At 38.5% G+C, this 23814-nt stretch overlaps 3 protein-coding genes across 4 annotated transcripts; 2 read left to right on the top strand and 1 right to left on the bottom strand.

The window, feature by feature from the left end:
• The first annotated feature begins 687 nt into the window (after positions 1-687).
• LOC146308457 (placenta-specific gene 8 protein-like) lies at positions 688-3667 on the top strand. The gene is made up of 4 exons (XM_084745951.1): positions 688-842; positions 1032-1135; positions 2126-2250; positions 3275-3667. The coding sequence occupies exons 2-4, from the start codon at positions 1045-1047 to the stop codon at positions 3377-3379; spliced, it is 321 nt and encodes a 106-aa protein (XP_084602077.1). The 5' UTR covers positions 688-842; positions 1032-1044; the 3' UTR covers positions 3380-3667.
• A 1962-nt stretch (positions 3668-5629) lies between these two features.
• On the bottom strand, positions 5630-11708 carry cops4 (COP9 constitutive photomorphogenic homolog subunit 4 (Arabidopsis)). 2 transcript variants are annotated; one of them, XM_084746282.1, is made up of 10 exons: positions 11550-11708; positions 9528-9607; positions 9265-9416; positions 9067-9170; positions 8816-8969; positions 8503-8653; positions 7960-8130; positions 7586-7701; positions 7240-7324; positions 5630-6247 (listed from the first exon to the last, which is right to left on the bottom strand). In XM_084746282.1, exons 1-10 carry the CDS (start codon positions 11621-11623, stop codon positions 6114-6116), a joined length of 1221 nt encoding a protein of 406 aa, XP_084602408.1. In that variant the 5' UTR covers positions 11624-11708; the 3' UTR covers positions 5630-6113. The 2 variants fall into 2 exon arrangements, with proteins under 2 accessions (XP_084602408.1, XP_084602409.1); XM_084746283.1 differs by lacking the exon at positions 9528-9607 and having other exon boundaries at positions 11550-11659.
• Positions 11709-13837: 2129 nt separating this feature from the next.
• Positions 13838-22593, top strand: ggcx (gamma-glutamyl carboxylase). The gene is made up of 15 exons (XM_084745583.1): positions 13838-13999; positions 14309-14509; positions 15022-15180; positions 15869-16034; positions 16123-16201; positions 16311-16417; positions 16515-16678; positions 18097-18398; positions 19548-19679; positions 19886-20037; positions 20150-20319; positions 20422-20552; positions 21433-21580; positions 21747-21942; positions 22223-22593. Exons 1-15 carry the CDS (start codon positions 13975-13977, stop codon positions 22380-22382), a joined length of 2292 nt encoding a protein of 763 aa, XP_084601709.1. The 5' UTR covers positions 13838-13974; the 3' UTR covers positions 22383-22593.
• The last annotated feature ends 1221 nt before the right edge of the window (positions 22594-23814 follow it).

Below are 23814 nucleotides of genomic sequence, written 5' to 3'. Positions count from 1 at the left end.
AATTGCACAAGTGTCACGTGTGTCCACATTACCCATTTATACTGTATTACTTTAAGGCATGTATTTGCAGACTTAGAATGAGCATCAGCACAAACTGCCCTCCAGTGCTCATCAGAAACTTCGAATTGCAAGTTTTCCTTCCAGGAATTCAATTTATACTGTGAACTTTTGGATGAGCAAGATGCCAGGAAACTGTAAAACTCTGATATCATATGACACGATTTCGCAAATTGTCCTTCATCGTCATTTCTTCCCGTGGTGAATGTAGGGGTGTGGTAGTAAGTGGAGCTGGAGTTAAGCTGGAGGCACTTGAAGAAATGTTTTCTACTGAGGTTGAATTTAGATCTAAGCTCAGCAAGAGACATCATAATATCTGAGTCTGGCAAATATATGAAATAAATTTGATGCACAAATCATTCAGAACAATATATATATATTAAAATATATTAAAATATTGCATCTGAAATATTGCAAATGTTTGAGTTACTTTTTATTTTAAACTCAAACTACTTTTATTTCTAATTTAAAATCACCCACAGTCAACATCTGTCTCTAACATTTACATTAACATCAAAATGATAAGATAATACTTGTATGTGTTCCCATAAATGACATCTAAAGAGGAAAGAACAGGCTACAGTTAAGATTTATTGCAGTGTTGTGAGCTTGATAAAGGTGTGTTTAGTGACGTGTTTGCTGGGAATAGCTGCACGATGAAAGTCATAAAGTCTGCAACCACATTAGTCACCTTTAAACAGTTATAAAGACTCACTGCTGCCTTTGACCTCAGTCTGTACATCCAGGGGAACTCCTTCACCGTCATTCAACTCTCCAACCATCTGGTAAGATTTACCTCCAAATGACTGCTCGACGGATAACTTATGTCCATGTTGTTTGATGTTCAAAATAGGTGTAATTTACAGTTATCTCTGCTGTGGAAAACACAGAAGTACTGATCACAAAGTAGGCCAAACCTCTGCAGTGATAAGAACAAACATCAGCGTGACAAACTCTTTTTTTATCCCACACAGAATTATCCTGATCATGGCTGTGACAACCCAACCAGGAAGAGGCCAGTACCAGCCCTCCGACTTCCAGACCGGCCTGTTGGATTGCTGTGATGACTGTGGAACCTGTGAGCACTGATCTCTTAAATCTGATTCAAATATGAACACAGTAAAGACTACATTTGCATGCAAGATTAAAGCTGCACAATTTGGCAAAAAAAAAAAAAAAGTCATAATGTGATTATTCTGACTAAAATTGCAATTACAATATTCAATACAATTAGTAGGAATGATCATTTATGCATGAAAATTCTCATATTTGCTGAAAAAATAAAATAAACTCATGATGATGTGACGTGTGTTGTGGTCTGTATCAACACGGTCTGTCTCATACATTTTATTTTTTTCAAAAATTGTAATTTGGTTCTGGGTTTGTGATTTGGATTTTGCAATTGGCCATACTGCGATTTCAATAATTTTGTGATTAATTGTGCAGCCCTAAGCAAAATGTGGATTTTTAGTTGTTCTTTTCACATTTGGTATCACTTTATATGGCTTCCATGTCCATTATGTATTATAAACATACTTAGAATCTGTTATAATCTGCTCATATCGCTCTAGAATTATACTTAGCAGCAAACACTCAAATATTCATGATGCACTGTAAAAAATATCATCAGTGGTGGAAAGAGTTCTGAAAGTGAAGTACAAGTACTGTTATAATACTGAAATATTACTCAATTACAAGTAAACATACTGATGCAAGAAAACTACTTAAGTTAAGGGAGAGTTCACCCAAAAATGAAAATGCCTGAATTTTCATTTTTGAATGAACTATCCCTTCAAAAAAAAAAAAAAAAAGAAAGGAAAAAAAACATAAAATGCCTCAATACTGTCATCTGGTGACCAGCAATTATGAAGCGTTATGATATTTGACCCTTAAGTCATTATAAAATCCTTTACAATGTGTTATAGTTAAAATCTTAAACCATTATCAATAATTATAACTAAGATTGTGCAGTGCTATAAGGAGATCATAATGCATTATGTTGTATAATGTATTATAGACATGGGCAGCATACAGAGTGTTAACCTACGTGTTTTTCCTCCTGGACCAGGCTGCTACGGTATGTTCTGCTACGTCTGCCTCGGCTGCTCCATTGCCAGTGACATGGACGAGTGCTGCCTGTGTGGTCTGGGTATGCCCATCCGTGCCGTCTACAGGACCAGATACAACATCAGAGTAAGTGATCAGGGGATATGTGGAGCTGGCTGACTGTCAGGAGCCCTTTGGATGATGTAATAAAACTGCGACATTAACTTTAGTTAACACAAACAGGGTTGTTATTACATAACATGTTAAAAGCTGTAAAATAATGGTTTTTGAGATGATAAATCCAAACGTTGGAGGTTATTGGAGCTAAAGTAGAGTTAGTGCCACGTGCTCTTTGATTGTGGTTAAATTAAAATGATTTATTAAACCAACTCAAATAATTTCAGTAAATGTAACTCAGAAGTCTCGTTGCCCCCAAGTTAACACATGAAAAAGTTTAGAAATATTTCAAGGCAACTTACAACTAAATATCATTTTGTGTTTTGAGCCCAACTCAAACTCTTAAGTTTTGAAAAAATTTACCAAGTTCTGCTTTGTTCTTCTTTCTTCTTTTTTATATAAACTTGAATCTTTGAGTTTTAGAAACCATAGAAATTATTGAAAGATTCAATTTTATCTAAAGAAGCAAAATAAATTATCTCAACAAAAGATTATTGCTGAGAAACTTAAAGTTTAAAAAGTTATTTTTTGTCTAGCCTGTGTCTCCACAACATAAGTGAGCTCAATTTAAGACCAAGAATCAAATGAGACTTCAGTAAACTCAAAATAAGAATCTCATTTATTTCTCATATGACAAAGTCGTTTTGTATTTTTCATTTGTGTTCATTTTTATTCAGATTTTTCTTTTTCTTTTGCTTTCAATCAAGTTCAGTTTCAGTTAGCGTTTTTGCATGTTTCAGTTTTTATTAGTTTTATAGATTTTTTGTTATGGTATGGGGGTATTTGTCAGGGGCAAGATTTAGGACATTTAGATTTGACAATACAAACAACAATTTGTGCAGGCAACTGACATCCCAGTCTCAATAAACAGTTGTAATAAATATAAATAAATATTAGATAAATAAAGTAATTCTGATACAGATCTGTGTCGGCAATCCCACGCCATCAAAAAGAAGCAACACAGTTTCTAAGGAATAAGTGTTTGTGTTTCCAGGGGTCGCTGTGTAAGGACTTCATTACGGCTGCTTGTTGTCCAATCTGTGCCACCTGCCAGCTGAAGAGAGACATCGACCGCAGGAAGGAGCAAGGCATTTTTTGAAGGGGTGACAGTCTGGTAACAGCTACAAAACACACCCTCATTTCAAAATACCTCATGTAGTCCGCGTGATGGTTTTTTCATATTATCTTTATCTTTATAGAGCTGTTGAAATGATGGAAAGTCACATGTCTATGCCTTCATGTTTATGCCTCCTAGATGCTCTTACGGCACCAGACAAGTTATAAATCTGCTGTGGGACTGCTGTACTCACTGAAGCACATATAGATGCAGCTATTTCTCCTTTTGATAAAAACTGTTTATGAAGAGCTATATAGTATAATACAGCCATTTAAATTTAATGGTGCTGCAACTTGACTTTCTTTGTGATTTTTTTAAAATATCACCTTTAATTCTTGGATCCAGAGGACATTCATTTCTCCCAGACAGTTAAACATTAGTCGGCTGCAACACACATTTACTGCCACTGTTATAAATTTTGATGTCCTAAGCAGCTGAGAGGACGTGGAGACGACTGCTGTTGACTTAAATTATGCAACACTGTCATTAGGTTTTTTTTTCTGACCGTTGACATGAGCACAGCATGTACCGATCCTTCAACCTTTTTTTAACTGTTTTTTTTCCTTTAGTAACATCACTTTGAGTGTTAATTACATGTATGTTCAGCTTCTAAATGCAATTTACATTTCTTGATTACATTCAGGGTGGAAAATGTTTAGAATTTTTTGCTAAACTTGTGAGTAAATGATTGTAAAACTGTTCTTTAAATAAAACCCTTTTTATTTGACTCACTAGAAGTACTTTCCTGTCTCTCTTCCTTGATTGTGCATGTTTGTATTAAGGATGTTTATGATCAATCATAACTGATAAATTGCCATTGAGAATTTAACCAATTATAAATGTGTTCATCCTTAATTGAGTCTACAAATGTCAGCAATTGTTCCTCATTTAAAATTTTCTGAATAAGGCAACTAAATATTAAATGAGAAAAAAGAAAGTGAGGATGTAATATGAGAAAAAAGTGTATTTTATATTTTTTAATTATTGAAAATTAATTGAACAGCATCTTAAACTATCGGTTAAAGTAACTGAACAAAAACTTTTGAACAAATATTCATTGTCCCCAGATGATGAAGGCTACTGACTAATGATTTTATTTCTAGTGTCATCATCAAGTCAAGTTTTTAAATTTGTGCATTTCTTCAGTTTATGGATGAAATGATCATGATATACCGTGATAAAATTCTCAAAAATAAGTTATTACCATTTCAAGTTGTAACCTTATGTGATTATGGTGCTTTGAAAAACTCCCAGTAAATACTGTCCAGCATCAACCAAAGTTAGCAACAGTCTCCCAGATGTAGGTGCAGCACTATCATGGGTTTGATTTGCCTCATCCAAATGGACTTTGCATCAGGTGAAAAACTTTTGCAGGAACACTCTGATCGCATTCACACAGTTACACATTCACACCCGGAAGCTGCCAGTACAACCACAGTCCTACCTGCCAGCCACTGAGCAGCTCCACTGGAGCAGTTGGGGTTAAGGGCCTTTGCTCAAGGGCACCTCAGTGGTGGTAATGAGGGAGGGGCAAGTGCTGCCTTTCACTTTCCCCACCCAGATTTATCCTGCCGGTCGGGGAATTGATCCGGCTACCTTCTCACAAGCTCGCTTCCGCAACCTTTAGACCACCACTGATTAATTGATTAATTAATCCTGTCAGGTCAATTATTTTCATTATCAATTAATCCATCGCCTACATCCTACATGAATCAATTAGTTGTTTGGTCTATAAAATTTGTTTTTCTTAATGACAACCACCAAGTCAGATTCTCTTTGAATTCAGATGAATCGAGCCACAGTTTAAATTTTCCAAGCCACAATTACAGCGAGTAGTATGTTAGCCAGTTAAACAGAAGAATGATATTTATATTTCGATAATTAGATTTTTGGTATTATATATTGAGGTTATGGCAGTGGAAACACTACTGCTTTTGTTCACAGGGGTCTCAACAATCAAAAAAATTCCTTGTAGTAGCTTTAGTTATGACAAGTTCACGCATGCCTGACACTTTTAGTTCATTTTTGCCATAGACAACGGAATTACAATTGACCTTTCCTGCAATGTTAACGAAAATGAAAAACAACTTCTTCCTTTGCCCACACCACACCCTTACACCAAGTTCCCCGAAAATCAGGCTGGCAATTTTTCCGTAATCCTGCTGACAAACAAACAGACAAGACCGAACACAAAACATAACCTCGGTGGCAGAGGCAATGACACAACCACGATGCTGAACAATTCCTCACCTTTGGATTTAATTCTGTTTTCTGAAATATCATAAACGTGTACTGAGAAGGTTTACATGAATAAATCAAGAACCATGTGAGAGATATTGCTGTGTCTTCATGTTGCATTATGAACATGTTGGAATACAAAAGCTTAAACAGACCGCATTTCTCACTTCTTTTTGACCACATTACATGTCAGCTATCTGAATGATCATATCCAAATTTTTAACATGCCAAGTAAATAATATGAAGTCACACCTAAATATAACATTACACCCCTCCTGTGATTATATCTCCACCAAACAGATCTGAAATATTGAGTATCATTGAACTATTTTCCTTGTGGGCAAAAGTAAAACAGTGTTCTTTCGGGCGTTTCCATTACTGGGACTGAAGTGCTGACGTTTTTGACAAGGAAGACAACACTTTAGGACAAGCTGGGAGAGCAGTTTAGGGGATTTTTTTCTGGGATGTGTGGGGATGTTTACTGGGTCATCTGGGTTTCCATTGCCTGCGCAGCCCACTCTGGAGCAGCCTGACGGATCTTTTCTAAGAGGTTGTTGACTTGGAAACACAGAGACTGGATCTGTTTGTCCCACGTAGGAAGAGGTTCACGGGCTGCCACAGAGAAAAAAACGGATTAGAAGCCAAGGCATCGGCACATTTGTCTTTTATGACGTGTGAACAACAAATGTACATGTTGAAACTCTTTGTATAACTTTTAATGGCTGGTGCACCTGCTCTATCACAGTACTGTCCCTTTCCATAAGCAGAGAAGGTGCTTTATGCTGTTTCTTGTCACTCCTGTTTGAATACACTGCCCTCTAGTGGCCAGAGATAGTTACAGTAGTTTATCACATCAAACATACTGTATGATATAATTTTACATGATCAAATAAAAACTTTAGGGTCACAATGTGGTTCACCTTTTGTGGATGTCATGCCCATAATTGCCTATAAAGGGTCAGTGAGGCCTGCATAATCTGTTCTGGTGTTTGAGGTGAGAGTATCACATTTATGTACTGATACAACAAAACCTGTCAGTAGACAACTGTTGATCTAAGCTTGGCTGAGATTTAGTTGGATGCTACTTTGAAGCTGCAGTTCTCTAATGTTACGACTGAATTCCAGCAGCCTAACACTCAAGCTAATGTTAGCTCTCCATTAGTAATAACAGTTACTACTCTATGAAGGCTCATTAATTCTTACTGCTCTCTTTTAGGTATACTCTCTTTCTCAGGAAGGATGGAGAACCATGATGGATTTGTATGTCTACTTGTTTTACAACCCAGTACACTGCGGCTTTTCTGCATTTTCCTATCTTTCCCATTATATGAAAACGTGAGTTTTCCTACAGAGGGGGCGTGGCCTTGCTGACTCTTGTACATGTGGTTGATATTCATGACATATTTGGTAGATGTGAACTAAACAATGAAATCTACAAATAATTTGCTATCATATTGTCAAAACTAGGTGAAATGTTGCATTGATGTTGGAATTTAATGGATTCTAACTATCATTTTACATACTAAAACAACTGTCCTTTTGTTCACAAAGACAAACTGGTGAGCCCTACATCAAATGTAAACAGAGTGGCTGTTGTTACTCACTCTCAAAGTGTACAATGCCATCTATCTGGTCGATGAAGCCATTCATGCGTCCTTCAGTTATCATTTGGGAAGCAATTTTTTCAGCCTGAAGACAAAAAAACAAAGTTAATATCTCAACATACGTTATGGGAAAATTAACAGCTACACAAATGGCATTTAAGTTAAAATGACATTTAATACATGCAGGAAATGTATCTTTGGATCTCAAACAGGACATGACAACATCTGCAACGCGATAAACAGCTTTAATCCTGGAACTGAATTGTACCAGCTAACTACCTAAATATCTAGAATTTAATATTAACATGTGTATATACACTAAATATTTATCTAATGGATGTATCACCTTTGCTGGGGGTATTTCTAACAGTGCTCCTAGTTCTTCAAAAGTGATGTTGTTGTAGAGCTTGCTAGCAGACAAGAGGTTGTGTTCAATCACAGCTCTGTCGAGGATGCTGGAGCCTGTGAGAGAGAATACATAACTTCAATTACATTCATACTTCTATTATGAACCTCTACATTGTCCTAGACAGTGTAAAACACTGGCAATCATTTTGTGGTTAAACGTCACATAAACCCAGCGTACTTTAGGTGTTTAGACACAACATGCTGTATACATCTAATAACAAAAGTGATTGTGGAAACAGGAACATTTTTCTTCACTGCCAAATCCGACATCTCAGTCGCTTAGGCTATACAAAGCTGTTTATCCTGACTCACCATCTGCTGTGGTGGCTTTCTGGTGAGGCATCAGCATGGCAGCAAACTCCTGCAGCTGGTTTCCTCTGATAATACGGTCCAGGTACATCTTCTCCAGAATACCATAGGTAGCCAGCTGCTGACAGCGCTCATCTTTAAAGAGCGTGGCCAACATACGGGAACGCTGCTGACCTAAAACACATTATAATATTTTTGGCATGAGACAAGTGTCTTAACAAAGTTTGTCAGTAAAATTATCTTTGAAAATGTTGTACCGCTGTAACTAACAATTATTTTCACAATTAATTAATCTATTGATCAAATCCTTCAATTAGCTGATTAGTGGTATGTTTCATAAAATGTCAGAAAATGGTTAAAAATGTTGATCATATTCAGTTTGCTGAAAAAGAGGACCAAAGAAACCAGAAAATATTCACATTTGACAAACTGAAATCAGACATTCAGCGAGAATATTTTTTTCTTTAAAAAAAATAACTGATTAATCATTTATCAAAATTACTAATTGTTGCAGCTCTAAAATGAAGTCCTAACCCTTGGTGTTACCTGCAGACGCCAGTATGGTGCAGTTCAAGGCATGTTTCAGTGCTTCTAGACGTTCACTCTCATGGACAATTGACTTATAGGACAATTCATTATATCTTTGAGCAGCTTCAATGAACTTCCTCCTGAAATCCAGGACTCTGGCATAGCACACCTAAGAAGGAAAACAGCATCAAACACTGATCCAAGCAACTACAGATATTGCTTACTGCAAAGCTCCCATAATGTTTAACTTAAGCCCTCTGTTTGCATTCAGTTGCAAAATTAACAGTGACAGTAATAGATGTGGCGACAAAATCACTAAGGGATGGTGTACCTTATAGTGTATCTGCAGCTGTTCATTAGAGGACTCATTCTGAAGCAATGAGGCTCTGTTGATGTAGGCCTCTGCTTGTACTGGATCATCATCCTCCAAGTAGAGACGGGCAATTTTTAGGTATGTATCCAACTTATAGTCAACATTGTATTGCCTAAGGGAATAAATAACACACAAAGGCAATTAAAGACCTGGAAATACGACCTACATTATTAAAGGTCAGGGAATAAATCTGCTGGTAGCTTACTTACTTCTGTCCTGTTTCCAGGGGAATACCAACTAAAACCTGGGCAGCATTTCTCCAGTCTCCCTCTTTTTCATAAATGGTTGCTAAGTGCTGTCTGATCGAGGCTACCTGAGAAGGTGTAAGAACATAATTTCATTGTGCATTTCAATATGAACATCAACAAATACACATAAGGGCAGTGAGAGAATGTGAGGACATTTACTTGTTCCTCAAAGGAGATGACCCTTGGCTGGATCTTTTCCAAGGTGAAGTGATACACTGCTTTAGCTGTGGCGTCAGGCAGGTTGGGCAGATGTGTGCAGAAATCTGTGAGCAGTTGTCTCGAGATGACAAGACTGACATTTTCATTGACCACTGTAAAAATAAGATGGAAAGATTACTGTAAGGTATCCTGTTGACATCCAAAAGTATGACTAAGCATATAGAAAACGCTGATCACATAAAAAGAATGCAAGCATAGCATACTTGCTTCAACAAAGGCCTTCAAGGATTCCAGTTGATCTGCATCTGTAAACTGAATGGCCTTGTCCAAAATTTGTCGATATCTACAAAAGATTTTACAGGTTAGTGAACACTTTTAAGTGGGGGCCCTGCAACTGATAAGTGTGTACATTTAAAATGTACACACCAAGATTATTATAGTTACCTAACGCTAGATGTGAAAAAAAATTGTTAACAGAAATAAAAATTAAAAGTAAACTTTTAGGGAAAAAAATAGATATTGTGTACTTCCAAACTAACTTAAGTAAAATAAAAATATCCAGGAATTAAATGTCTTTAGTTGTAGTCTTTGTAAATTTGGTCAAGTTTATCAACACAACAACCATGAGGAGACATTGCTGCCTGTATTTATTGAAACTGGGACGTCTACATCAGTCATCTGGCTTCATAGAGTGTTGTGTTTCTATCATAACACCTATTCTGAACTTATTAAACCTTTCCCTTGAGAAACACCTCCCATATTATAATAACACAAAAACACCCAATACTCACACTATACTAAAACTAAATATTGTTAAACTATGAAAACTAAACTGAAATGAGCAAACCCACCCTGGAAACTAACAGAAATTAAACCGAGTGGAAAACAAAAAATTTCAAAGATCAATAAAAAACAATTAAAAATACAAACTGTGGTAACTGTGGTTCACATACTCTCAACTTGAGGCTAAACAACATTAATTACAAGGCTTGAAAGAACATTAAAACTCATACTTTATAGTGCTGTTATTAAAATGGAAACAAAACAGTGATTAAGAGAACAAACATTACTTTGAAGCCGCAGTAAAAGTGTTGAGTTAGCATTTGTGAATTGTATATTTCTTGTTAAATACCATTTTGAGCCTAAAAGCTTTTTATTGAAGGCTATGGTGCCTATTAACCCAAGTTCAAGATCTTTTAAAGCTGCGCTATTCCCATCAGTAATAAATGTGTTGGTAGTGTTTTTTTTTTTTTAATTTGGACCTATCATCATCCAGGATGAAGTGAGCAGACAGCACAAGAGACACAAAACACATAGACAGCAAAAAGGCACAAAATAAAATAAATCAAGCATAAAAAATGTAAAGTAACGATAAATTAAGCATTCATTAAATATAAAATAACCAACATTTTCTAAAAAATCCTAAATAGGATTGATTAAAGAATTGTTTATAAAATATTCATTCATTTCAATTAGTCTATAAAGGTCTTTGACACATTAAGAATTTAATACTATCCCAAATAGTTTGTTGGGATAGATCAACTGAATTTGTTTGAACATCTTTAATCAAGAAAAATAATCAATTTATAAAAACTGAGGGTAGATGGGATGGGGAGTGAGAATGCAATAATATATTTTAGGCTAAGATATGAAATGCTTTGGGCATGGCCTTGACAAGACAATAAGATTCTGTGAGGTAGCAATCAAAACTGAATTTACTGCAAAAATCCTAACAAAATGACACATTTCTGTTTGCATCTAATAGGTCCATTACACACCACATATATACTTATAAAACAGAGATTTTCTTTTGATACGTATGTATCTAATGTTCAGCAATGGTGCATTGTGGGGTGCAAAGTTGTGGTTGCAAAATAATTTCCAAAAAAAGTAAAACCTATTGATGATAATTAGAAAGCTTGATGGATAACTGTGTTGCTAGTAAACAGTAGCTAGCTGTTAGCTATTAGCTGTATTAGCTAATGTGTCAAATATAACAGTAACGTCAGTACTAGCCTCGCCGGTTTCATAACGCTTTAACGTGGTGTTACTAAAAGAGAATCTACACAATGGAGTTCATTGACAGACGATTACATTTTCTATTCAAACAATAAGCCTAGCTGAACGTATGGCTAATGTAGCTGGGTAGCTAACGTTAGCTTAGCTCGGTCTATCACAGCTATGTTTCGTTGCTAGCTCACAGTTACTGCAGCGTTTACTTTCTACATTTGAGGTGTAATGGTGCTGTGGGGAAATAACATTGTTTTAATCATAGCGCTACATACTTGGCAGCGAGATCTTTATGAGATCCACTTGAATTCATCAGCTGTGCAAGCTCCTGCCTCACTTCGGTCGCCATTGTCGCCCGTCGAAGTGTCAACAACAGCGGCTTCCTCTACCAAGAGAGGCGCGACACTTCCGCTCTGTGTTCCGCAGGGCTCGAGCGGTCCTCCAACCGACACGTGAAGCGAAACGAAACGAAGCGAAGCGACTTCTGCCTGCCGAGAACTAGTGAGCGAGCCCATCGCGGGGGCCCGCGCAGCGAAATTTAATACATTATAACTGGGTTTTTAAAAAAGTAGACATGTATTTACATTATCCTATTATTGACATTCTTATTTGTAAGTGGATTGTTGTACTTTGATGTGACATGATGTGTTCATTTGTCTCCTGTCATGGACTTTGTATGGCTGGCTCCACCTTGTTCTGGTGAGGACAGTTGGATAAAACATGAGCGACCACAGTGGAAATAACAGTGACTTTATCGTGTTATCCACACCAGGGCAAAGGCTATCATGGAAATATCAAAATTAGAAATCTAGCAAAGACTGTCAATAGTATTTTGCTTACAATTAGACTATTATCAAACCTTTATTTTGAAAGGGGTCAGTGTTGTGTTTATTGGTAATGATAATGACCTGTATTTTTTATATTAAACTGTAACTTTATGTACTCAATGCTGTACATCCAGGTTTTTTTTTTGTTTTTTTTGCCATTATTAGGACCATATATCATTTGTGTGGAAGCATTTCATGTTTTTTTTTTATTTTTTTTTTTTATACATTTAAAAACTGGTCACCATTCACTTCAACAGTTTTGGAGATTCTGCAAAGGTGTTTTGCTGTGAAACTCCAGCAGTGTTTTGACAAAAAAACTGAACCCAACCTTCAATCAGCATGAGGGTGAGTGATTTTCATTTCTGGGTGAACTATTCTAATAAAGGAACGGTAAACCCCAGTTATTTTTTGATTTTCAGGTGATAAGACTGAATCCTCTTTCACAGTGGCAGGAGGTATAAAAGTTTTAGTTTTTTTCTTCAAGGGTTTGGAAGGTGACCACCCCTGCTGAATCTCAATTGTCTGTGAAACCGGTGGTATGTTTTGGCCATTGCAGATAGTTACAGACTAAACACAACTCAGGGTTTAGCTTAGCCACCATTCAGTGAGGTCTTCCTGGGTGGGTTATTCACATGTGAGTGGTGTGGTAAAGGGCGTGAGAGGTTTTGAAGTGGTCTGAATGAGCAGAACAAGAAAGACCTCTGTGCACTGGTTTCCTTGGATGCATTGTCTCACACAGGCAGCAGCCCATGTGCAAATAATAGTCTTTCAACATTACAAGGAAGCATGTTGTTTTAGCCACATCAGTGTTTTCATTAGTAGATATTGAAGACTGTGTACACACATGTCTCATGCTTTTTACAGGATGTTTACAGTAGCTATCAAATTTCTTTCAAATGAGGTCATAAAGTAACCTCATCATAAACATTTTTACTTTGGGTTAATTCGCTTATTCACACCAGTGTTACAACAATGCCTCTGATATGAACAAATAAGGAGGATAAACAGGCTCAATAACCAGTAAAATCTGATAATTTGAGCAAAATTAACAGGACATGTCAGCAACCCATAAAGTTTTTATGTAATATATTAATGTGATATGAAAGACAACAGATCCAACTCTGAGATAGCATTTTATCATCGAGTCAACAAGGATTTACAAAACCATGCAAAATGTTCTGTTATAAACATCTATGTCTTCTACAAGATTAATAATGATTTCTTATGACTCATCAACAGACACTAAGAGAGCATTCAGTGTTAATTTGAACTCTGATTAACATGAAACCAAAAAAACAAACAAACAAAAACAACAACAAAAAACAAAAAACAAAACAGTTATTCTGGCACATAATCTCTGATCTGATGAGCTCTTATAACATATCATTAATTTTAAAGTATTGCAAAAAAAATGCTTTAAACCATTGCATGTGACAGTTTTCCATAAAGATCTGGAAGATTAACCACTCCACTCTTTGAGGGGCAACTTTGGCACTTTTCATGTGTTTATCCAGTGGCATGATGGTATGTAGATAATCGCTTTCATTTTTGGGTGAACTATCCCTTTAAGGAATCTACGGGAGGATATGACGTATGAGGTGTCGCCTTAGAGGGCGGGATCGTTGGCGGAATCAGCCAATATGCGAAGAGCACCTCTTTCACAACATTCCAATCCCTCCCAAATCTCCCTCCTCCTCCTCTCCCTGTCCGTGTGTGTGGGACAGTGACACGTAACTTCGTTTCGTGGACGTGACCAGGCAGGACACCTCCACCTGGGACAGGGAGAGCAGAGACTGGACTTTTCTGACCCCCTGTCCCCAACAACAACAACAAAAAAAAAAAAAACACCGTTCAATCCTGAACATTTTGTAGCATGGAGGCGAGAGACGCGACTGCAGGTGAGCTTGTTGTTAGCACTGACAGTCAGTGAGGCGGTGTGTTGATGTTTTAGCCAAAGTCATTTTCACCTGGACAAACATTTATCTAAGGATAAGCTGTTATCTAACCATAGCTGTGTTTGTCTTGTAAATGAGAGCTGCAGGTTTCAGTAAATGTTGCAGGGATTTGCACGTCAACATGCACAATAACTTCCGACCACATTGTATGTTATGTATTTCTTTTTTTCCGTTGCTGTGGATGCTCCTGTGAGTTTTCAAAAAGTTTCAGTTGAATTAAAAATGACTTTTATGGTCCTGATCAATGTGTAGGTGCTCTTGTGGGCAGTGATGGAGAGGAACAGACTGCACAGCAGGATGCAGCTCCTAAGAAAGATGAACCACAAACCAAAAGCACCCTGGAGAGGATCTTTGGCTTCAGGAAGGAGGATCTGACCTCCTGGAGCAGCCTGGTGGCCCTCCTCAACCGTCCCACTGACCCCGCGTCTTTGGGCATCTTCCGATGCTTGTTTGGTAAGTTAAGATGCCATTTGCTTAAAAGACATTTGTTCACACCGTGTACTTGGTTTCAGGGGACAGTTCAACCCAGAATCAAAAATATGTGTTTACTGATCATGAATTGATTAGCAGATTAATCTGCAGCTATTTTGATAATAGATTACTTGGATTGAGTTTTTTTAAAGATAAAAAGGCAAAATTCTGTGATTCCAGCAACACTCAAATAGCCCAGACATTGCTATTGAATTTCTCAAATGCATTTTTATGGTGCATCAAGCAGGGAAGGCAGAAAAGAAACTCTACAGCTGATATCAAGACTTACACTAAAACAACCTAAATGGATAAATAGCACTATATGTCAGAGAAGAATATGTGTTTTTGTTTTTTGGGGCATACTGTCCCTCAAAGTGATTTTACTACAGGTTTGAGATTGCTCCTGGGAGCTGCTAAAATGCTTAGATTAAACGAGTCTGTCATCGTTTATGCAGCAACTCTGTATGCAGCTTCATCATGTGTCTTTCCTGTAGGTTTGCTGATGGCTGTCGATGTCACACAGGAGCGTGGCCTCAGTCACCTGGACTATAAGTACCTGGATGGAGCTCCTGTGTGCCGCTTTCCCCTCTTCAACTTCTTACAGCCGCTGCCGCTGGACTGGATGTATCTGGTGTATATGGTGATGTTCCTTGGTGGGTCACACTTAAGTGTTCACTGAGGCTTGGAAGGGAAATAACCCCCCTCCCGCCTTTGAGTCTGAGCAGATGTCATCATTTTATAGGAGACTGTCACTGCAGGGTGGCTGTCTATGTTGAAGATGAAAGCACACACACCAGACTTGCAATTTTCCACTGTTATTTTTCCACCAAGAGAAGTAACTCGTGCAAGATTTTAACGACTAATGCAAATGTAGCATTCTTTGTAGGTTAGCCTGCTGCAAAACCAGGCAGTATTCAGTGACTTTTTCTGTACCAGCACTGCGTGCAGGCTGTTAGATGTTTTTTTCCCCCTGTGATATCTAAAGAGGTGTTCAGCACCACTTTTTAAATACTTGTATTATATTGATGTTAAAATTCTGATATTGCAACAACACTTGTGCAAATGTTTTACACTTGTTCAACACTTTCCATATCAGGTTTGTTTTATTTGTTTCGGCTCAAGTTTCACCTTGATTTTGACTCCCAGAGTTAGTTTCTTTGAAAGTCCACACTTGCAGTTTGCAACACAGGCTTTCTGTTTATAATTTGTGCACTCTGCCAATAGATCCCTGCTAAATCCTACAAATCGGTCCTTTAAAATGTGTAAAATTAGACCAATTAATAGTGACAACAGCTATTATTGTTCTTTACTGACGTTGTGTGTTTATGTTTCTCATTGAAGGCTCTTTGGGCATCATGCTCGGCTGTTTCTACCGTCTCTCCTGCCTCATGTTCATCTCGACGTACTGGTACATCTTCTTTCTGGACAAGACGGCCTGGAACAATCACTCGTACCTGTACGGCCTCATTGGATTTCAGCTCACACTCATGGATGGCAACAGATACTGGTGAGATGATGCTTGCATGTCTGTCTGTGTGTTCAACTTTTTTTTTGTCTCAACAGACAAAAACATTTACGGCTGTGTCTATTTGTAGGTCCATTGATGGATTGCGGAGGCCTTCTATAAGAAATGCTCATGTGCCTTTGTGGAATTACACATTGTTGAGGACACAGGTTTGGGACATTTAGCAGCTAAAAATGTTTATTTTTCAATTTGCCTTACTCATGAACATGGTTTGGGTACAGTTGATGTAATAATGTTGATGTTTTTTATTCTTCATAGATCTTTATTGTATACTTCATCGCTGGAATCAAAAAGCTTGATGCTGATTGGGTGGAGGGATACTCTATGTCCTACTTGGCACACCATTGGCTGTTTGATCCTTTCAAGTAGGTATTATTTAGCAGCTCCATCCAATGATATTTTAGCCTTTAATTACCAACTGTTTGATGTCTCTGATCTCGCTGTATCGCATGTTATTTTAAGAGCGATCCTTCCTGTGGAGCTGGTAAGCCTGCTGGTGGTGCACGGAGGTGGTCTTGTCCTGGATCTGACCGCCGGCTACCTGCTGTTTTTTGATGCCACACGACCTTATGCATTTTTCTTTGTGAGCTACTTCCACTGTATGAACTCTCAGCTCTTCAGCATTGGTGAGTCTGTTGTCTTACTTCATAAAAAAACATCCTTCTTTTAAAGGTCCAGTGTGCGAGATTTATGGGCATTTATTGGCAGAATAAGGCAGAAATGGAATTGAATATTCATAAATATGTTTTCATTAGTGTTAATAATAAACAAGCCATTTATACTCCTCTCTGAAAACATGGTTAAACGTCATCACTAAGAGTGGCTTGTTTGTAGAGATAAAGATTCTGACATGGTGTTCTCATGATTTGACCCCAAACAAACAGGATGTGAGTAATGAGGGATGACTTAGGGCCAGGGACAGGGCCTCTTTTCATACCGTACTTTTTAAAATCAGAAAGATGTTGTGCACTTCTCAGACACCAAAAAGAGTAAGTGGGTTAAATAATTGTGACTTTTTTGGGTTTCTTCAGAGCAAGTTAAGTCAAAAGGCATTTTAAAGGTTTTTATTAGTGTATATAGGACAAACTCTGGGCTTAAAATAATTTCAGGATGATACAGAGGACTTCAAGAGGTTAAAGTAGTCAGTAGTCCACAAAACACTGCTGGAGTTTACCAAGCACTCAGTGTTGCAGAATCACCCAGACAATTGAAGTGAATGGTGACCAGTTTGTGATGTTAGAAAGACAACAAAACATAAATTGCCTCCATACTGCTCATCTGGTGTAATCCAAGTCTCCTAAAGCCCTGACATGCCAAGTTGACTTGGTTGTCATTTACACCATGTTTTTATCCTAAATCTTAGATCCTTAGCTTGCAGTGGCATTTTTGGGTGAACTGTCCCTTTAATTGGGGCAAATACCTGTTTGGGCTTTTGCATTCACCCTGTATGAATTTTAAAACAAAATCCCTGCTCAGTCGCCATGTTGGGCCACCATGTTTCTGCAGTAGCCCAGAACAGACAAGCCAAACACTGGTTCTAGATAGAACCTTTCATGTTTTTCTTGAGTTTCACAGACACTGTAGGTTCTCCTACATGCTTCAAGCAGGCTCGGTGACTTGAACGGTATTCAGTTGGTTGCAATCTACAACCTCGCCACCAGATGCCATTAAATTCTGCACACTTTTCCTTTAATTCTGCCTTAAATTTGTAGAGTATCATTTTAGCTTCATGTTTTTAAATAATGTTAAAGCTATAATATGTAACATTTACACAAGAAAATTCAAAACTCAGAGAAATCCATCATTAAATCAAGGTAACAGTGTTTGTCTTACTTGCCTGTAGTTGCTATGACTTCAGGGAAAACATGGCTACATGGGATATGTGACTGCACGTAATAGGAAGTACATTACCTTTAACTATTATAGTGTTGAATAGATTTTCATCTACGATGGTCGTTGTTTAACAATGTAGAAAACAACTCCCATGATCTCATGCTACATGCTAACGGAAGAATTTACATATTGTGCGTTTAATCATCCACAGGGATGTTTCCTTACGCAATGCTGGCCACCAGTCCTCTGTTCTGCTATGCCGACTGGCCAAGAAGATTCTTCGCCCGTTTCCCGGCATTCCTCAGTACAGTCCTGCCACTCACCTCACCAGTGCTTCAGTCCAGCACTTCCTGTGTTTACAGCGAGGTCCAGAGCACCAGCACCGAACACCAGGAGACCCCGCCTGTTCCCAAAGCTCCCAAACTGAGACTTAAACACAAGCTGAGAGCCATTTTTACTATTGTCTACATATTGGAACAGTTCTTCATGCCTTACTCCCACTTCATCACACAGGTACGTCTGACTGTCAGGTCTGACAGCTGACCTGATCCAAAGAAACTGTTGGTAAACTCTTGCATAATGTTGTTCTGGTAATTTCTTCACACAGAGAAACTCTGTTCTATAAGATTGTACTTTGTTGTAAGCAAATGCCTTTTAAACCCTCCCTGAGTCACCAGACTGATAGTTGCTCAATCAGAGTCAACAGTCACAGCAAACAACAGCTCAGAGTTTGAGTAGATAATCCAGTCTCTGTCACACACTCATTTTTCTTTATGAATTTCTTTATGAACTGAAAGTCTTGGCTCATGTACTGAGTTAAAGTTTTTCTCAGTCGATTTGGTTTCATTTCTCAAATCATCCTCAACATTTGCAAAACAGTAAGTGCATTTCTTGAAACCAGCAAGCAGCACCACGCAGTGGATTACCTGCAAAACCCTGTAACTTATCTCTATCTCTCATAAGTAAATATTTTTATAGATGAACACATCAGTAGCATCAGAATGACAAGTACTTGTGTCATTGTTTGAAAACAAGATAAGATAATGCTAAGTCAGGTTGTCAATGTAACAGTCCTGTTCTCTGTCAGCCTCTTCTGATGTGGTTTGCAACCATTTTGAATCGCCACCCCCAGAATAATTAGGTTGGTGTTCACGATCTCCACAAGAAAATCCATATTGCAGATTGTCAGGGTGATATTTCTGATGTTTGGTGGGAGCTCAGGATTCTGGTGCAACTCAAACTTTTGATCCACGTTCATTGTTCCATGTGATAGCTAGCAAAACTGGCTACTGACCCTGAGGTTGAAACTGATGTAATCTGTGGCTAAGGCTGCGATCAAAATAATAGGTTCAACTGTTTTGCATTTAACAATGTGTAATACATTTTTTATCAACATGACACAAACAACTGATAATGTGGGAAAAGGCAGACAGTTGTGCATGTGCCAAAACATTTGCAATATGGTCAAATGAATGAGAAATGGCACATGATGTGCAAAAAGTGATGATTTGGAGGTTGAACGACTAGTTTTTGGAATTTTTAATTCTGTTCGAGAAATATACCTAAATAACTGAGAACAACTGCTATAAAAACTGGTTAACAATCATCTACAGTGTGATTTCTGTTAGCATGAAATGACCCTAAAGTTTAGTTTTTACGCAGGGCTACAACAACTGGACCAACGGCTTGTACGGCTACTCATGGGACATGATGGTTCACTCCCGCACCCATCAGCATGTTAAGATCACCTACAAAGATGGAAAAACTGGAGATATTGGATATCTGAACCCCGGGGTGAGTTACAACAACACTGTCAGAGTATGTGAGCATTACATTAAACTGTTCGGTTTAGGTTAATGGTATAGCACTGCAGTAGAGCGAGGGCGCCGTGTACTGAGACTGGCTGCAGACCATTTTTGCTTTTTGCCTATCACTGAGATTTGAGGTTCTGATCTTCTCTAAATCTCTATAAATTTAATTCCCACGTCTGTGTCATGAAGGTGTTCACGCAAAGCCGTCGCTGGAAAGACCACGGAGACATGCTGAAGCAGTACGCCACGTGCCTGCACCAGCTCCTACCTCGTTATAATATCTCTGATGCTGAAATCTACTTTGACATCTGGGTGTCCATCAATGAACGCTTCCAGCAAAGGTTTGAGAGAAAAAGATGCTATTAAAGTAATTACCTCTGATGAATCAAAGTAACAATGTTATTTAAATATCATTGGGGATCAAAATTAACAGTGTGTGACTTTTTCTCTAAGGATCTTTGATCCCCGTGTGGACATTGTTAAGGCTGATTGGTCCCCCTTCAAGCCAAACACGTGGCTGATGCCTCTGCTGGTGGACCTCTCGCCTTGGAGGACCAAGTTCCAGGAGATTGAGGGCACTTTGGACAATCAGACTGAGATCGTCTTTATCGCTGATTTCCCAGGTTACAAACATTTCCTTGTCCAATGTTTCATTTAGATGTTGTGTAAAGTGTATTAATGTTTATAGCACTGCGTTAACTGACAGTATGTTTGTCACCTCTTAGGTCTCCACTTAGAAAACTTTGTAAGTGAAGATCTGGGCAACACCAGCATCCATCTGCTGCAGGGCAAAGTGAACGTTGAGGTCGTGGAGGAGAAAAAGAACTACACTCTTCAGGCTGGTGAGCAGACAAAGGTACTGCAACACATTATCACCACCACCATTATTATACCATTTAAAAAGATAGTTTAGATTATTAGAAGTGGGGTTGTATGAGGTACTTTTCTATAGTTAATTTATTATGTACAGTAGATGACGGTGGACACGCCCCCAGTTTGTAGAATCACCAGCACGGAAGCTAAGCAATACACACTTTAACCTCCTAAAAAGGCTCACTTGAAAAAATCCCATATAACCGTTTAAGTGTACACTATATTAAGAATGTTTTCAGTGCTTTACCTTGCCACGAGACAGCCTTTTCAGATGTGAAATTGCTGTTATTTAAGTCAAATATTGCTCTTTCTTACTCAAACAGACTCCTTAAACAAAAACTCATAATTTTACCGTGCAGATCACAGGGGTTGCTGGTCTACAGCTGACTCGACTGGTTAGTAAGTTTGTGTTCTTTTGTGATTTCTGTGTTTTAAAATGTTATTTCGGACTCACTGAACCTTTTAAAACACAGTCACAGAATAATGCAAACAGACTAACTGATGACGGTAACAGTAGACCAGCAACTCCTATGATGTAAAATCGCTGATTTTGCCAGTGGATGATCTGGAGAGAGCGACAACTGGTTTCAATAATGGCACTGTAATGTCGGAAACGGCTATTCTAAATATAGCATATACTTAAACTGATATAGATTTTCTTTAGGTGGGCCGTTTTTAAGTTGCCAAAAAAACATTTTGCTGCTGATTCTGTCCACTGCAGCTCATTGGTTCTCCTGCTGCTTCTCCAAACTGTGGGCGTGTCGACTGCCAAAAGTACCTCAAACAACCCCACTTCAAATAATTGAAACTAACCCTTTAACTTGGATGTAGTCAAGCACTCACCATACTGTGCATGTGTGTAGGTGCCTGCGGGGGCTTACCATAAGGTGTACACAGTGTCTGAAGGCCCGTCTTGCTACATGTACATCTATGTCAACACTACAGAGGCGGCGCTACAAGAGAACTTCACCAAGCTGTTTGAGCTCCAAGAGCGTGTTCGCAATGGAACAGGTGAAAACACGTCCACGTCAGGCAGTGAACACCATTAAGGCACCATATTGCAATGATAAACAGTTCTGACACAGAGAGAACTTTTCTCCTACTTCCCACAAGTACAAAGAAGTTTTTGCTCGAGAGCTCAGAGAATCCCTGCTGACTGAACAGTGTCACCCCGCAGAAACCGAGCCGCTTCCTCCTGAGCTGCAGCCTCTCATGGCTGCGGAAGATGACGAGGTCAACGCCACTGACCCGATCGTGCAGCTGTTCCTGAAGAGGCAGCGCCGCATGAAGGAGGTGAAAAGACGCAGGGAGGCTGGCGTGCTGGAGCGACTGGAGCGCTTTGCAGTGAAAAAGTACTACACGATACGGAGAGGGTGAGTGTTGTCCTCAAACACAGTGTTCCTTAAATCAAGGTAGTAGCACACCTTGATGTACTTTAATGTAGTGTAGTTTTTTTTTGTTTTTTTTTTTACATATCAGTGATGCATAATTCCTAAAATAATTGTACTAGTATAAGTTCAATAAATTATTGAAGAAAAGGTTAAGAACCAGTGCTCTAACCGCACAGTAACATGTCAGGTTTGGTTGTAATCACAAAGAAGATTAATCAATGAATGCCCTGTATCTCATTAACTCCATCTCCTTGTCTTTTAGATTCTTGATGACAGCCATTGCCATGAGAAACCTGGCGGTGGGTCTCCCTCCTCTCGAACAACTGACAAGAGAAGTTGCCTTCGCCAACATGAAAGGCCCTCAGGCAGACGGCAGCCAGGACGACCCACTGAAAGACGAAGTCGGACATGGAGAACTTTGAAGCTGCCGCTGGGACCAAAGATCCTCTGATAAACTGCCTGCAGGTGCTGGATCACACATTTCAAACAGATATGCGCGTGTGTTGTTACTACTGGATTTTTACTGGGACGTTGCCACCCAGAAATCAGAAGATTTTAAATTTTCTACGCTTCTGAAATATTCAGTATTTCAGAATTTTTCCAGGTGTAAAGTCAGTATTTTGTTATAGCGTTTGTTTACAAATCTGAATTCATGCAGAGGACGTGTTCCTGTAATGGCTGCCGCAAAACCAGAATACTGTATGTGAACAGATATGCACTGCTTTGTTGTGCAAGAGTACCAAGACTTTTATAATTGCAGTTACGGCTGTGTCAAAACAAAGACAATACCACAACTCACAGATAAATAGTCTTGTTTAGTACGGGCAAAAAAACATTGTGTTTCTGTGGGTGATGGTATTAATTTATTTTGATCCTGACCACAATCATGCACCAGATACATCGCTCAAAATCTGGGGATGTGCACGCTGCTGCTTTTTGTTATTTAATTATGGCTGGGTGATGTGACCAAAAATAGACATTAATTAAAAATGCTCTTACAGATTATATTATCTGCCTTTTACGTTTTAATGCTAGTTTGTTTTGAATGAAAGTGCGGAACAAACAAACATGTTACTGACTAGTTTCAATGTGACAGATTGTGACGAAGACACTGACATGAACAGGATGGTTGATAACTCGTCCACCTGTAGGTAAATTTGCCCAGCTCTAATTTCAGTAATTCTGGTTAAACCAAGCACATCTACAAATATGCAGAAGGACGTTTACCCTGTTTTCAGTGAGTATGCTTATCTGAACTTTTATGCTAACCCTGTAATGTGAGAAAAACTGTCAGAAATACAAAACAGTTGTTCGCTTGTCAACTGATGGCCTTTTTCTAGTTACTTTTCTAATAAAGAGCTCATGGTTTCAATAAATCTGATGTTATTTTAAATTATGCTCATTTTCAGGTTCATACTTTAATTTGGGGGCTCTGACAGAACAGGTTTACATGCTTTAATGTTCAAAAAACACCTGGTTCAGGCTAGAGACACTCTCATTGACTGATCCATTTCCTCAAAATGCCGTGCAACGGGTTTTGAAGTATGTTTTTTTTTTTTTTTCCTCAGCAGCAAGGTGTATATTAACAACCCTGTATTAAAAAGGCAGTGTAATGCACTTATATACAAAACAGGTTGTTCAGTGGACCACCGCTTCTGCTTAAATGAATGTTTTGCTATGTTTTGTTGGGTTGAATGCAGCCTAGCTGTTCAGTGGGCAGGACGGTCATCTAGTTGGAGTCGGTCCTGAACCCTTTGTGACATCATAAGGGAAGACAAATCTGACTGAATCTTTTTTGCTTGCTCCACCTTTCACAAAATGTGTTCCAAAATGCCAGAGGATGGTGTTTTCTCA

This window comes from Lutjanus erythropterus, chromosome 20 (genome assembly GCF_056507025.1).
Source record: "Lutjanus erythropterus isolate fLutEry1 chromosome 20, fLutEry1.hap2, whole genome shotgun sequence".
NCBI classification, from domain to species: domain Eukaryota; kingdom Metazoa; phylum Chordata; class Actinopteri; order Lutjaniformes; family Lutjanidae; genus Lutjanus; species Lutjanus erythropterus.
This window is presented reverse-complemented; position numbering and strand designations above follow the sequence as displayed.

Coding starts and splice junctions, on each gene's coding strand:
- ggcx (XM_084745583.1), top strand. CDS start 13,975: ATGGAGGCGAGAGACGCGACTGCAG. Junction 16,202..16,310: donor ACACATTGTTGAGGACACAG/GTTTGGGACATT, acceptor TATTCTTCATAG/ATCTTTATTGTATACTTCAT. Junction 16,418..16,514: donor TGGCTGTTTGATCCTTTCAA/GTAGGTATTATT, acceptor TGTTATTTTAAG/AGCGATCCTTCCTGTGGAGC.
- cops4 (XM_084746282.1), bottom strand. CDS start 11,623: ATGGCGACCGAAGTGAGGCAGGAGCTTGCACAGCTGATGAATTCAAGT. Junction 8,654..8,815: donor AGCTGCAGATACACTATAAG/GTACACCATCCC, acceptor TTTCCTTCTTAG/GTGTGCTATGCCAGAGTCCT. Junction 7,325..7,585: donor TAGAAATACCCCCAGCAAAG/GTGATACATCCA, acceptor TTTTGTCTTCAG/GCTGAAAAAATTGCTTCCCA.
- LOC146308457 (XM_084745951.1), top strand. CDS start 1,045: ATGGCTGTGACAACCCAACCAGGAAGAGGCCAGTACCAGCCCTCCGAC. Junction 1,136..2,125: donor CTGTGATGACTGTGGAACCT/GTGAGCACTGAT, acceptor CTCCTGGACCAG/GCTGCTACGGTATGTTCTGC. Junction 2,251..3,274: donor GGACCAGATACAACATCAGA/GTAAGTGATCAG, acceptor TTGTGTTTCCAG/GGGTCGCTGTGTAAGGACTT.